The sequence below is a fragment of the Eulemur rufifrons genome, chromosome 19 (assembly GCF_041146395.1).
Source record: "Eulemur rufifrons isolate Redbay chromosome 19, OSU_ERuf_1, whole genome shotgun sequence".
NCBI classification, from domain to species: domain Eukaryota; kingdom Metazoa; phylum Chordata; class Mammalia; order Primates; family Lemuridae; genus Eulemur; species Eulemur rufifrons.
In genome coordinates this window covers 28,373,623-28,386,684 of record NC_091001.1, presented here as the reverse complement: position 1 = coordinate 28,386,684, position 13,062 = coordinate 28,373,623, and the positions used below count along the sequence as shown (strand labels likewise).

General features: G+C 37.8%; 1 protein-coding gene across 4 annotated transcripts in view; it reads left to right on the top strand.

Annotated features, from left to right (window-relative positions):
* CC2D2A (coiled-coil and C2 domain containing 2A) overlaps nucleotides 1-9,481 on the top strand; it is a 122,442-nt gene extending 112,961 nt beyond the window's left edge. For all 4 annotated transcript variants that reach the window (XM_069493995.1, XM_069493996.1, XM_069493997.1 and 1 more), the window contains 4 exons: nucleotides 5,019-5,141; nucleotides 6,113-6,171; nucleotides 7,893-8,070; nucleotides 9,155-9,481. In XM_069493995.1, the coding sequence (XP_069350096.1) occupies nucleotides 5,019-5,141; nucleotides 6,113-6,171; nucleotides 7,893-8,070; nucleotides 9,155-9,343 (549 nt within the window). In that variant the 3' untranslated portion in view covers nucleotides 9,344-9,481. The remainder of the gene's footprint in view (nucleotides 1-5,018; nucleotides 5,142-6,112; nucleotides 6,172-7,892; nucleotides 8,071-9,154) is intronic.
* The last annotated feature ends 3,581 nt before the right edge of the window (nucleotides 9,482-13,062 follow it).

The window sequence follows — 13,062 nt, the reverse complement described above, 5'->3', positions numbered from 1 at the left end:
CTGGCTCTGTCCTCAGTTTTCTCATCCAAAATGCCTAACTCGTGTTTTGAGAAGTAAATGACGCAAACTTACCACCTGAGAAGATTGGGTTTCTTTCTTTCTCTCCTTCTCTCTCCCTTTTTTTAAAGGGAATTCCCAGGTACCACCTGACCTGCAGTATCAATATCCCCAGGTAATTTTAGTTGCAATCAGTTTTGGGGGTTTGATTTAATTGTGAAGGGTACTGTATAAAGCAGTGGTTCAAAACAGATTGCCCCGGTGTAAACTCCAACTTCATCATTTGCTAGTTGTTGCAGATGCATCCCCAATATATGTATTTTTATTTCTATATTACATAAATATAGAAATACATTTAAATAAATGTGTAAATATATTTGTACATCAATATATTATACAAAAAACACTTTGAAAATAAATAATTAGAAATTCTAGTATTTTCTTCCTCTATTCCTTGGGTATGCACATTTCCCTGAAGCCCACTGGTCTATTTTTTAGGGTTACTGATAAAATTAGATATAATATATATACCAGCAAAGTACCTGTCTTTCATAAGTGTCCAGCAAATGGCAAATATATAGCACTATTAATTACAAATGTAAAAAGAGCACTGTGAAGCACTATTCTCATGTTAATAATTATTTTTAATTAAGGTCATTATCATAATCATACATAATCTGCTAAGCTCTATCTAGAGAATCACTTTAAGGTCATTAGTAATCAAGCAGGGTCAACAGGCACCAAAAAAACCATAAAAGAACTTACTCCATTATCTGTCAAAATTATTACCAGCTCTCAAAACAATTACTATCTGGTTGACTAATTCTCATAAAGCCAGAGTTTTATGAGGAAGTAAGAACCTCCTTTTCTCTTCTGTGAGATGGGTGGTGGTACCTGGTGAGGCTGTGCAGCCCCCGTGGCAGCTGCTCTAAACCTGCTCTGAGCCTTGACCACTCAGTAAAGGCCCTCACCCTGGCTTTGTTGGCCTGGCTCCTGAAACCTCATCCATTCAGGACTCCACTACACCAACCTCTTTGGATGTCAGTCTTTCTCCTCCTTCACCCCTTTTCCAAGAAATAAGGCTCTTCCCTTTCCACCTGTGTTTGTGTTTCCATTCCCACTCCAAGCTTCATTGATTGTTTTTTCCCTCTCTCCTTCTCTACCTATTGATGTGCTCAGGAGTCCAACGATTCTAAGATGTGCTTCTCCCAACCCAGACACCAGGGGTGGGGAACTGGTTGCCTTGGGGCCATGTGTGGCCTTCTCGATCCCTGAGTGCAGCCTTTTGACTAAATCCAAATTTTACAGAACAAGTCCTTTTAATAAAGTACCACTGTCTTGCTAATGAATAAATAAATCCAATAATTTACTTTCATTCCTCATTCTCCTCTCCTTTTCTATGGCATATGACTTGACTATTCCTTTCTTCATGAAAAAACACTTTCCCCCTCCTTGGTTTATTAATAAAGGACTGTTTGGTTTTCATTTCTCTGTAATAACTTATGTTTCTCTCACTGGCTCTTTTTCCAACCTCTGAAAAGTAGATATTCCTAAAGAGTCTATATTTAGATTTCTTCCAGGACCACACCTATTATTATTAACTGCGGCTCTATCTAGTTTACTCTGGCAGAAAAGTCACAATCCTGTCACCAGCCCTAGAATCTTTGAGCCTGTATTTTCATCTGTTTGCTAGACACCGAGGTGCTTTATCAAAATTTGAAACTAAGCACACCCAAAACGCAAGTCATTTCCTCAAAAACCAGCTCCTCCTCTTGGGTTCCCATGTGTACCAATGTCAGTTGCCCAAATTCAAACCCCAGAACTGTCCTTGATTTTCCTTCTCCCTTACTTCACCCTTCAACAATCCTATTTGTAAATACCAAGTCATACAGATTCTACCTTTTCTATTTCTCAAGTCATGCCGTTATTGTTTCATCCTACATTATTATTAATACAACGACCAACTAAATAATCTGTCACCAATTCAGTTCACTTTTTGATATACTGATGCCTGATTAAACTTAATAATGTTCAGCTTTCATCATTACGTGGCTCAAAAATTACTAGGGGCACATCACTGCATGTAAATTTAAGAATAAACTTCCCATCTTGGACTTCAAAATGCTCTGTAATCTGATCTCAACCATATTTATCCAACCCTATTTCCCACTACTTTTCTGAACATTCCTACCTTATAGCCAAACTATAGTTCTTCAAGATCTTGTTGTTTTAAACCAATTTGTTGATTTGGATTCCAAATCATCAAGGCCTCCTACCTCATTAGCTGCCACTTCTCTATATCCGTTGCTCCCTTTTCCTTATTTCTCCAAATTTAAAACATTAGAGACCCTGAAAGTTCATCAGACCTCTCTTCTCTCTGTGCTTCTTCCCTAGGAACACCGTATATACGCTAATGATTCCCAAATTTATATCTCCAGCTCACCTAGCTCCCTGGAACTTCAGACTCAAATATCCAACCATCCACTCAATGTCCCCATTTGGATGTCAGACAAACATCTCAAACTTAACATACCCAAACTTTAACCCCTGATTCCCTTTTGCAGTCTTCCCATCTCAATAAATGGCAACTTCATCTGTTCCACTACTTAAGCCAAAATCCTTGGAGTCACCTTTGATTCATCTCCATCTCTCTCTCTCTCTCTCTCCCTCCCCCCGTCCCCCCCCCCATCCAATCTATCAGCAAATCCTACTGGCTTTCCCTTCACAGTATACCCAGAATCTGACCACAGCTCACCACTATCACTGCTACCATTTTTGTCCAAGTTAACTCTAGCTCTCCCCTGGATTATTCAAAATAACCTCCTAACTAGAGACTTCACCACTTGCCCCTACACTCTTCTTTCTAGTCTCAAAACAGCAAAGAAAATTCCTGTTAAAATGGAAGGCAAATTATGTCACTCCTCCGCCCAAAGTATTAATACTCCCATGGCTTCCTAGCTCACTTCAGAGTCAAAGCCTAGGCCAGGCGCAGTGGCTCACAACTATAATCCTTGCACTCTAGGAAACCAAGGGGGGAGGATCTCCTGAGGTCTGAAGTTTGAGGAGTCCAGCCTCAAAGGGCGAGACCCTGTCTCTACTAAAAATAGAAAAAATTAGCCAGGTGTGGCAATGCATGCCTATAGTTCCAGCTATTCAGGAAGATCACTTGAGTGAGAGGTTGCAGTAAGCTATGATGACACCACTGCACTCTAGCTGGGATGACAGAGCGAGACTCTGTCTCCAAAAAAATAAATAAATAAATAATAAATTAAATATATAAATAGAAAATTTTTCTTTAAAAGTTGAAGCCTAACTCTTCAATATGGCCCACAAGGCCTCCATGATCTGTCACCTGCCCTGCCCACCTCCCTCCCTTCCTGTTGATGTCATCTCTTACTTGCTCCCTCCAAATTGCTCATTCCTTAAAAGCCACTTTGTATTCCTTGCTATTCCTCATATATGCCAAGCATACCTTGCATTTGCTGTTTCCTCTGCATAAATGACCACCCCCCTCCACTGGATATTTTCGTATATTTCTCCCTCACTTCTTGCATTTCTGATCAAAAGTCAATTTTCCTTAAAATTGCATCCATTCCTGGATTTTAGTTTTCTCCATAGCCCTTGCGTAATTAGCTATTGTCACAATATAGTAAAAACCCATCCCCAAACTAAACGGCTTCAAAACTTTCATTCTTACGGATCTGTGGGTCAGCTGGGTAGCTCTGCTGCAAACTGTTGGCTAGAGCAGCTTTGCTTCTCACTGTAGATCTGTGGGTTGACTGGGACAGCTCTGCTTCATGTGTGTTTTTTCTGGGACATAGGACAATGACAATGGCAAAGCACAAAAGGGAAAACAGGAACACACAAAGCCTCTTAAGCTTAAAGTCACACACTGACACTTCTGTCCCAGCGTGGCCAGAAGTCATGGGATAGGAAAGTATATTTCGTCCTTTTTAGTGGGAGGAACGACAAAATAACATGAGAAAGGCTATCTGTGGAGGAAGGGGTAAAGAATTGAGACCAATGATATTAATACAATCTACCACATCATGCAACATCATCTGATTGCCCGTGTATTTAGTTGTTTATTTGCTGTATCTTCTCATTAGATACTCCATGAGGATAGGAAAGTTGCTTCATTCACTACTTCATCCCCAGCTATTAGAACTAAGCCTGAACATACACTGAATGGGCAAACTTGCCATTCATGGACAGTCATTCCATATAACTAACTACTATATGCCAGGAGCTATGCCAGGTGCTAAAGATACAATGGTGAATGTTCCTCAGGACAACAGTCTAATAGTCTAGTGAGGACACAGATGAATAGACAGGCAATTATAAACAATGGTAAATAATAATAATAAAATAGCCAACAATTATTGAGCACTTACTACATACCAGGCATTGTTCCAAGAGGTACAGATGAATTAACTCACTGAATACGCTCATCCTTATGAGGTAGATACTATTATCGTCCTGCTTTTATAGAGGAGAAAACTGAGGCACACAGAAGTCACATAAATCATCCAAGGTCACACAAGTAGTAAATGTTGGCACCAAAATTCAAGTGCAAGTGGTCTAGTTCCAGAACCAATAAGCTACATTGCCTCAATAAGAGAAGTGCTATTGTCAGAGAATGAAGGTTGCTGTGGAAGCAAAGAGGCTGACAATTAGGCTGGGAAGAGCAGGGTCAGGAAAGGCTAGCCTGAGAAAGGAGTGGCTTTGTCTGTCTTCTCCCAGAAATGTTTAAGTTTCTTATCAGAAACCACCTTATTTCATCAAACCTACAATCAACAGTGACATGTACCTCAGTTCAGATATAAAAAATGTAAAAAAAAAAAAAAAACAGCCAATGACAACTGTATGATGCCACTGACTGTAAAATGCATACAAATTTTACAAATTAAAAAAATGACAAAAAAATGTGCAACCTGTATGAACACTTGCTCTTGATACCACACATTCATGCATGCACACACATTTGCATATATATGCTAATATAGTCTTGTCTTTTTTAGATTTGGTTTAATATTCAACAATATGATTCTCCACTAAGGATAAATTTTGATGTTACCAAGCCCAAGCTATGGAAATCTTTCTTTTCAAGAAGCCTTCCATATCCTGGCCTTTCCAGCGTTCAGGTATGATTCTTTTATTAACAAGTAAATGTAGACAAAGAATGTGAGGGATATAAAATCATTATATAGAGTAGTCAGACATTTTTTAGGCTCTTAATTCTACTCCTAGGTATTTAGAACAGTATTTGTTTTGCAAACATATTTGAGCCCAACTGACAATAAGAAACACATACGTGTTTATATACATGTGAAAGAAAAAGTTTTGATATAAGAAGTCCCATGACATAAAAAGTACCACAAAATATATTCTATTTAATTTTTTTAAATGCTGGTCTCAATTCACTAAATTGATTTCATGACTGCTAATGAAACTTGAAATCAAACTGCAAGGTATGATCCATTACGGGCTGATAAAATTAACGTAGAGGGCCCTTACCAGTAGTAGATTAAGGTAATAAGCATGAACATTGTTTACTAAAGCTTTTGTTTCATTTGATAGATAAATATGTATGTGTGTACTGCGTTTGATATATAAAAAGTATCTTATACTCTGAATCAAACCTTTCAGAAAAAGCTTTGAACATTGCCTTAGAAGAATTCTCCCATATGTGCACAAGGTGACATAGACAAAATTTTTCATAGGAACATTGTCTGAAATAGCATAAGAATTGAAATGACATAAGAGATAAATTATGGTATGGCCAAATCTCCTACCCTCCTCACCTGTCAAAGTGCCTGGCACACAGAAGATAATTATTTGTTGAACAGAATGCTAAAAACCAAATTCAAGTCATGGTTATTTCTGTGGTGAGAGAAGGGAAATGAAAGCAAGAAAGAACTACATGTGCTGTAATTTGTTTGTGATGTTTTACTTACTGTGGGGGTCATGGGTACACTGGCATCCATTATATTATTCTTTACCTTATTGAATGTAATTATTTAAAAAAAAAAAAAAAGATTTAAAAAGGGAGGTACAGCTATTCAAATTTATGTAGGTGGTTTCCAGAACTTCTGAACTATTTTCTCTTTCAAAGCCTGAAGAGCTAATTTACCAGCACACAGACAAAGCAGCTGCAGCTGAACTACAAGACAGGTAACATCATATCCATAAATCCACAAGTGATCTGTCACTAGGAGTGTAACACCAAACTCTAAGACTCTCGTTCTAGATCAATGTGAAATAATTTGGGAAATTAAACTTTAATTCATGTTTATAGAGTCCAAGTACAGATGAAATCTGAATCCCATGGTTCAAAAGGAGCCTTTAGCATCAACACACTGTGGGACAAATAGACAGTGAACACCAATAATATGTAATTCTCCCAAGACCTTACCTCAGATTAGAGTTTAACATCAAGTCATTATGGGTCTTGTTGAGACACTTAATCCTTAAATATGCTTCTTTTGTCCAATTAGTGGCTTACAGAACTACAGCTATAATAGTTTATAAACCTAACACATAGAGGCCAGTGAGAGCCTATCTGAGTCCCTATAATTCTAATAACCCTATAAAATAGAATTTATTCTCTTGGTTTCACAAAAGTGGACACTGAGGCTTAGAAAGTCCACATACTTGTTTACTGTTAAAGGGGGCTTCTGAGCCCAGCCCCATCTTTCTAATTTTGAGGCCTATGTGCTGTTTGTACTGTATCAAGCTGTGTGAAGAACAGCATGTCAAATTGCAATAGATTAAATGTCACCCCTTTTAAGACATTATTAGTAGAAAACACCAATTTACTCTCAATTTCTCCATAAAGCCTTATTTGGGATTCCCACATAGAACAACTGATCTCCAAACAACCTTTTTGTTTCTTCCTATAGCTTCAGTGTACTACTGATTAAACTCCATTTATTTCTCCATTATTAAAGTATTCGGCAATTCATCCATACTTTCTTGCTCAGACCATCTTGAAACTCAAAACAAAGATATGTGTTAAATGCCAAAAAAGAAGTGGACCCTACAGCTATGGTGACTGGGTCTCTAAATCTGTGAATTTGGTTAGGAGATGGGTAAGAGGCTTTAGAATCAGCAGCCAAGGCTCCTCTGCCTTAGTCAAGTCACTTATCCTACCATAAACCGTCGCCCCATCTGTAAAATCTGGGAAATATCCCCTACCTTATAGGGTTACTGTTGAAATTAAATAAAAATGTATTGCATTTAGCACAATATCTGGTAAATAATGGCTCAATAAATGGTGGCTACTTTCCTTCATTCTAGGTTTAAGCTTCACATCCTATGAACCCAATACCTATAGCCTATCAAAAATTAAGTTGCAATGATACTTGGTGTTTTAAAGGCAGTTTTAAGGCAATTTAGCAAAAATTCTACTGTCATGAATAGAAGCTCTCATTGGTGAAAAAAAGGAAGGAAGACATTAACAGCCCGACCCACAAATGTTTAAGGCTTTTAATATAAGCCCCACCCTTTATGCCTGAGTCTAATTTATCTGTTTATAGATATGTTACCAGTGAGTACCAATGAATAAAGTTATAAAACATTTCATAATAAAAAACTTTTGCTACATGTGTTAAATTTAGCTACCCCTATTCCCCCCATTCAGTGCTTCCTCTTCTGTTACATTTCAAGCATCTGTTACGACCTTAAGATATCACATACTTTCTATTTACAGGTCTATTTCCCATTCCTACTCATACACAATCCTTAAGGACAGGACCACTTGTGTTAATTTCCTAACTCCACCAACAAATATATAGTTATGTGATTACCTAAATCCCTGCTGCATAAAAACTGTATTTTTTTACAAAGGAAAAATAAAGTCACCAAAAAAAATGGAGTTTATTTTTTATGAGCAGGATTGAAAAAATACTAAAAGAGAAAATCATGGACTGGAGGCCACGCCATCTGACCCGGTGGAATAGGTACTGTACCTCCACTCTGCGTCATTTCTTGCCTCTGTTGGAAAGTAGTCAAGGAGAAGATGTAGAAGATGACCACAGAGCAGAGCTGCTGAAACAGCTGGGAGACTACAGGGTAAGTACAAATGGCTCTTAAAATCCTTTTGTATAAAAGGAACCCATGAAAAATAATACTTTATTAAATCACTGAAGTATTAAATAAAATGGAAACATCTGGCTAAATCACATTAGACTCAATTGTACATAAAGATGAAAACAAACACTCTAAATCAGGTGTTTTTAAAGGATATGGTTTTATACTGATTGCATTTGACTGCTAGGAAAAATTCTCATTAATAGACAATATGTCCCCTCTACTGCCTATGGGTATTGCTGTATGTTCACATCCTATAGCTGGATAATAAAAGCTAGAAAGCAGTCTCAGAACTAAGAGAGTAAACCTTGTTGGCTAAACAGTGTGATGGTCAAATTGGATTATTCACTGAGTCAAACTTATCCTTTAACTTGTAAGGCCAGGTTCTCAGCCAGGATTGTTTCAGTTCAAGTAATAGAAACTTAGCTTAAACACGCCTGAGCAATAGAAAATTTACTGGCTTGCTTAAGTAAAACTTAGAGGTGAGTAGCTACCAGGGCTGTCCCACTTCTCTACAAGTCTTTCCACCCTGCCCTCCTCCTCCATGTGACAGCAGCATCCTCAGGCTGGCTTTTCTCATGGTAACAAATGCTGGAACACTTCCAGGACCCACACCTGCACACATATTGCCCAAAGCAGGACATAGTATCCATGTGCCATTGTTCCTACCAAGTTTCCTGAGACTCACTTTGAGACTCCTTTCCATCACGTGCCCATCCCTTTGGGTCAATCATTGTGGCCAGGGAGATGGAATGAACTGATTAGCTCAATCTAGATCTCTGGAATTACATAGGTTACTAAGCATACTAGGGACTATCAAGAGAAGAGAAGGAACAGTGGAGGCTGATGCGATGACTAATGGGTATCTTATACACCAATATGCTAGCAATGAAAACAGAAAAGGTATTAGGCCCCTCTTCATTTTCTGTATTGCTACTATATAGCTGAATAGAAAAAACACAACTAAACCTTACTATATTAAGAATTGCATACATTTCCATAGAAAAAAATACATTGAAATCTTCAAACTTTACTAATGTTCACAAATGTTTCCCCTCCCTTTCAGTTCTCTGGATTTCCCCTTCACATGCCTTATTCTGAGGTGAAGCCTTTAATTGACGCTGTGTATAGCACTGGAGTACATAATATTGATGTTCCTAATGTTGAATTTGCTTTAGCTGTATACATACACCCATATCCCAAAAACGTTTTGTCTGTTTGGATCTATGTTGCCTCCCTCATACGCAATAGGTAATTTTTTCATTGTATTTTTTTATATCATGTAAAAACTACTTAGGATATGAGAATTTTAAAAATTATATTGATCACACCAGAAGGATGTATTATTTGCAAAGAATGAAATAAAATTATCAATATGTATTTTCAAACTGTGCAAAGTAAGTGTTTTATTAAGCAGCCAGTCCTGTCTCTGCCACTTTGACTCTAAATTCAACTGAGACTATCTACAGTATGGTATACTATGAACTTCATGCCTCTATGCCTTTGTACTTATTATCTTCTATTTGGGATGTCCTTCTTCTTTGCCTGTCCAGCAGAATATCAATCATACTTTTAGGACTCAATAAAACACTTCATAACTTTTCTAGGGGGAAGAGGTATAACTTTCCAATAACAAATTCTTATTTTTAACATTGAATACCTCATAAGGCATTATACTACAGAAATACTAAGCAAGCACACACATACACACATGTGCACATACATACCCCACTGAAGCAATACGGTATTTTGGGGGGAAAGGAGTATGCTTGAATAGTCATCAAAAGGGAAGTAGTTACCCTGGAAAAAAAAAGCCTATAGCACTGCTATAGACTGAATGTTCGTGCCCCACCACCCAAATTCATATGTTAACCCCTAACCCTCAACGTGATAGTTATTTGGAGATGGGACCTTCAGGAAGCAATTAGGTCAAGAGGGTAGAGTCCTCATAAAAGAAATGGGAGACAGCTTGCTCTCCCTCCTCTTTCCCCACCAACTGCCCCCTGCCGCATGAAGACACAAGACAGCCTCTACGAGCCAGAAAGACCACCCTTACCTGACACTGGATCTGCTGGCTTCCAGCAGATATTGGGCTTGATCTCGACTTCCCAGACTCCGTAACTGTGAGAAATAAATGTTTGTTGTTTAAACCACTCCGTCTACGGTATTCTATTATTAGCAGCCCAAACTAAGACAAACACATTCATTTAATATTATACTAAACCATTAAAAAGGATTAAATGTATATGCTGAACTGGAAAGATGTACACAAAATAGAAATATATAAGGCAGGATTTCTTAACAGCAGCACTTGACATTTTGGGCCAAGTAATTATTTGTTGTAGAGGGTGGTTCTGTGCGTTGTAGGATGTTTAGCAGCATCCCTGGCTTCCATTCACTACATGACAGTTGCATCCCTCCCTTCTGCCAAGTTGTGACAATCAAAAATGTCTGCTTACACTGCTTAATGTCCTCTGTGAGACACATGGCCTCCGTTTGAGATCCACTAATATAACTCTCACTTTAAGAAACAATTATAAAGACAGAAGGGACTGAGTTAAGGAACAACTTTCACATTTGCTTTACTTTCTTATGCATTCCTCTATCAAATTATATTGCAATTATGTGTTTACATGCTTCTGATCCTCTACTATGAATTCTTCAAAGGAAGAGTCCCATGACTGTCCCATAACAGCTACCAATATAGCAATACAGAGACAGGATAGCACACTAGTTAAGAACACGAATTCTGGAGAAATCCTAGTTTGCCACTCAGTAGCTGGGTAATCCATAGGCATGTTACTTACCCAATGTATAAGATCTAGATGATCACATTACCTGCTTCATAACATTGCTGTAAAGATGACACAGGTTAGCACATGTAAAGCACTTAGAACACTGCCCAGTACTGAGCACCTAATGTTTGTCAGACACAAGGCAGTTTACATAACTGTGGCATTTTATTCTCAGAAGGAAATCAATCACAAAATCCAAGATAAATTTAAACCAAGTAGTGTTCATTAAACAAACTATTCCAGCCAGGTGCGGTAGCTCATGCCTGTAATCCTAGCACTCTGAGAGGCCAAGGCAGAAGGATCGCTTGAGGTCAGGAGTTCGAAACCAGCCTCAGCAACAGCGAGACCCCATCTCTACTAAAAATAGAAAGAAATTAGCTGGACAACTAAAAATAGAAAAAAGTAGCCAGGTGTGGTGGCTAAAAAAGTAGCATGCCTATAGTCCCAGCTACCTGGGAGGCTGAGGCAGGAGGATCACTTGAGCCCAAGAGTTCAAGGCTGCTGTGAGCTAGGCTGATGCCACAGCACTGAGTGCCTGGGCAACAGAGCAAGACTCTATCTCAAAAAAAAAAAAAAAAAGAAAAAGAAAAGAAAAAAACACAAACTATTCCCTTAAGTTAATAATGGAAAAACTGCAATAACATAAAAATTAAACACAGATTATGCTGTCATGCCCCCACGCGAATGGGGACTGAGAGAGGGTAGAAAAACAGTGAGTTTTGACATGACAACGTGCTGACATATGGAAGTCAATTTGTTTCAAGATTCGAAGTCCTATTTAATGGTTTGCTAACATCAAGCATAACACAAAGTAAAAAAGGGGCACCCCAATTACCTGGAGCCTCTGGGGAAATCTGCTGCTTAAAATTAATTTATAAAGAGAGTAAGATTAAAGCCAAGTCCTGAAACATCATTTAATCATGATTTTTTCTGTAAGATTTACTTTAAAAATTTCCCCAAAATATTACATTGTTTTCTAATTAAATGTGGGATAAACTTTAATCCTTGGTTGATGATTCAGAGCCATCATTAAGGAGGAATTTTGCCGTACAGTTCATGTAAATACAGATAAAATGAAGTATGGGGTAGGGTGGGACTCACCCCAGAAGACTTCCTGTTACAGTTTTTGTCTAAATAGTTCTTTATGTCAACTTTTCAAATAAGCTTTATTAAACACTTAGAGAAATAAAAATACAGCACAGTCAACCTTATAAAATAAAACTTCTCACCCTGTAACTGCCAACTAAGCTCAGATTTCAAGTTCTCTAGGGGAATCAAGAAATTGTTTTGTTCCTTTGTGTTTAGATCAGACTTTAAATAATAGAAGGAAACTAGGTGTATTGGTGCCACAAAAGACATGACTACCTAAGAGAACTCAAAAGGTAAGTTGGTTTGCCCTACCATACATGAAAGAAACTTGCAGAGTTCCATCTTTATTTTGCAAATGTTAACAGGAATGGAATAAAAGTGAAAGAATCCCTAGAGCAAGGTAAAACTTCAAATAAATCATTAGAAAGCCTCCCTCCAGAGTTCATCTTCCCTTGCAGTGTTTAATTCAAATGTCAGTTTAAGTAAAAAGCAGTAGTGAGTTTTCCTTATGTATATTCCATCAAGTGATTCTTCCTTCATCTTTAGACAACACTGTTGAAAATAGTTTTTTTTTTTTTTAAAGCCTGATTTGAAACATGTCTACTTGTAGTTTTTCTCCCTCCTACTCCTCTTCTCTCCAAGTAAAACAAACAAACAAAAAAATACAGCTGGGACCACCAAGAACCAAACTGCAAGATTACTTCTTCTTCCACAGCTTTGCATGTACAGATATACCTCACAGATGTTGTGCACTTGGTTCCAGACCATCGCAATAAAGTGAACACTGCAACAAAGCAAGTAACACAAATGTTTTGGTTTTCTAGTGCATATAAAAGTTATGTTTATACCACATTGTAGTCTAAGTACAATAGCATCATGTCTTAAAAAATGTGTATCCTTAATTTAAAAATATTGCTAAGAAAGCAAGACAAGTTTGTAGCTTTGGTTAACTTCCTTTCACGAAAGATTTTTCTATAGCATGCAACGCTGTTTGATAGCATCTTACTCACAGAACTTATTTCAAAATTACAACCAGGCCAGGCACAGTGGCTCACACCTGTAATCCCAGTATTTTGGGAGGTCGAGGCAG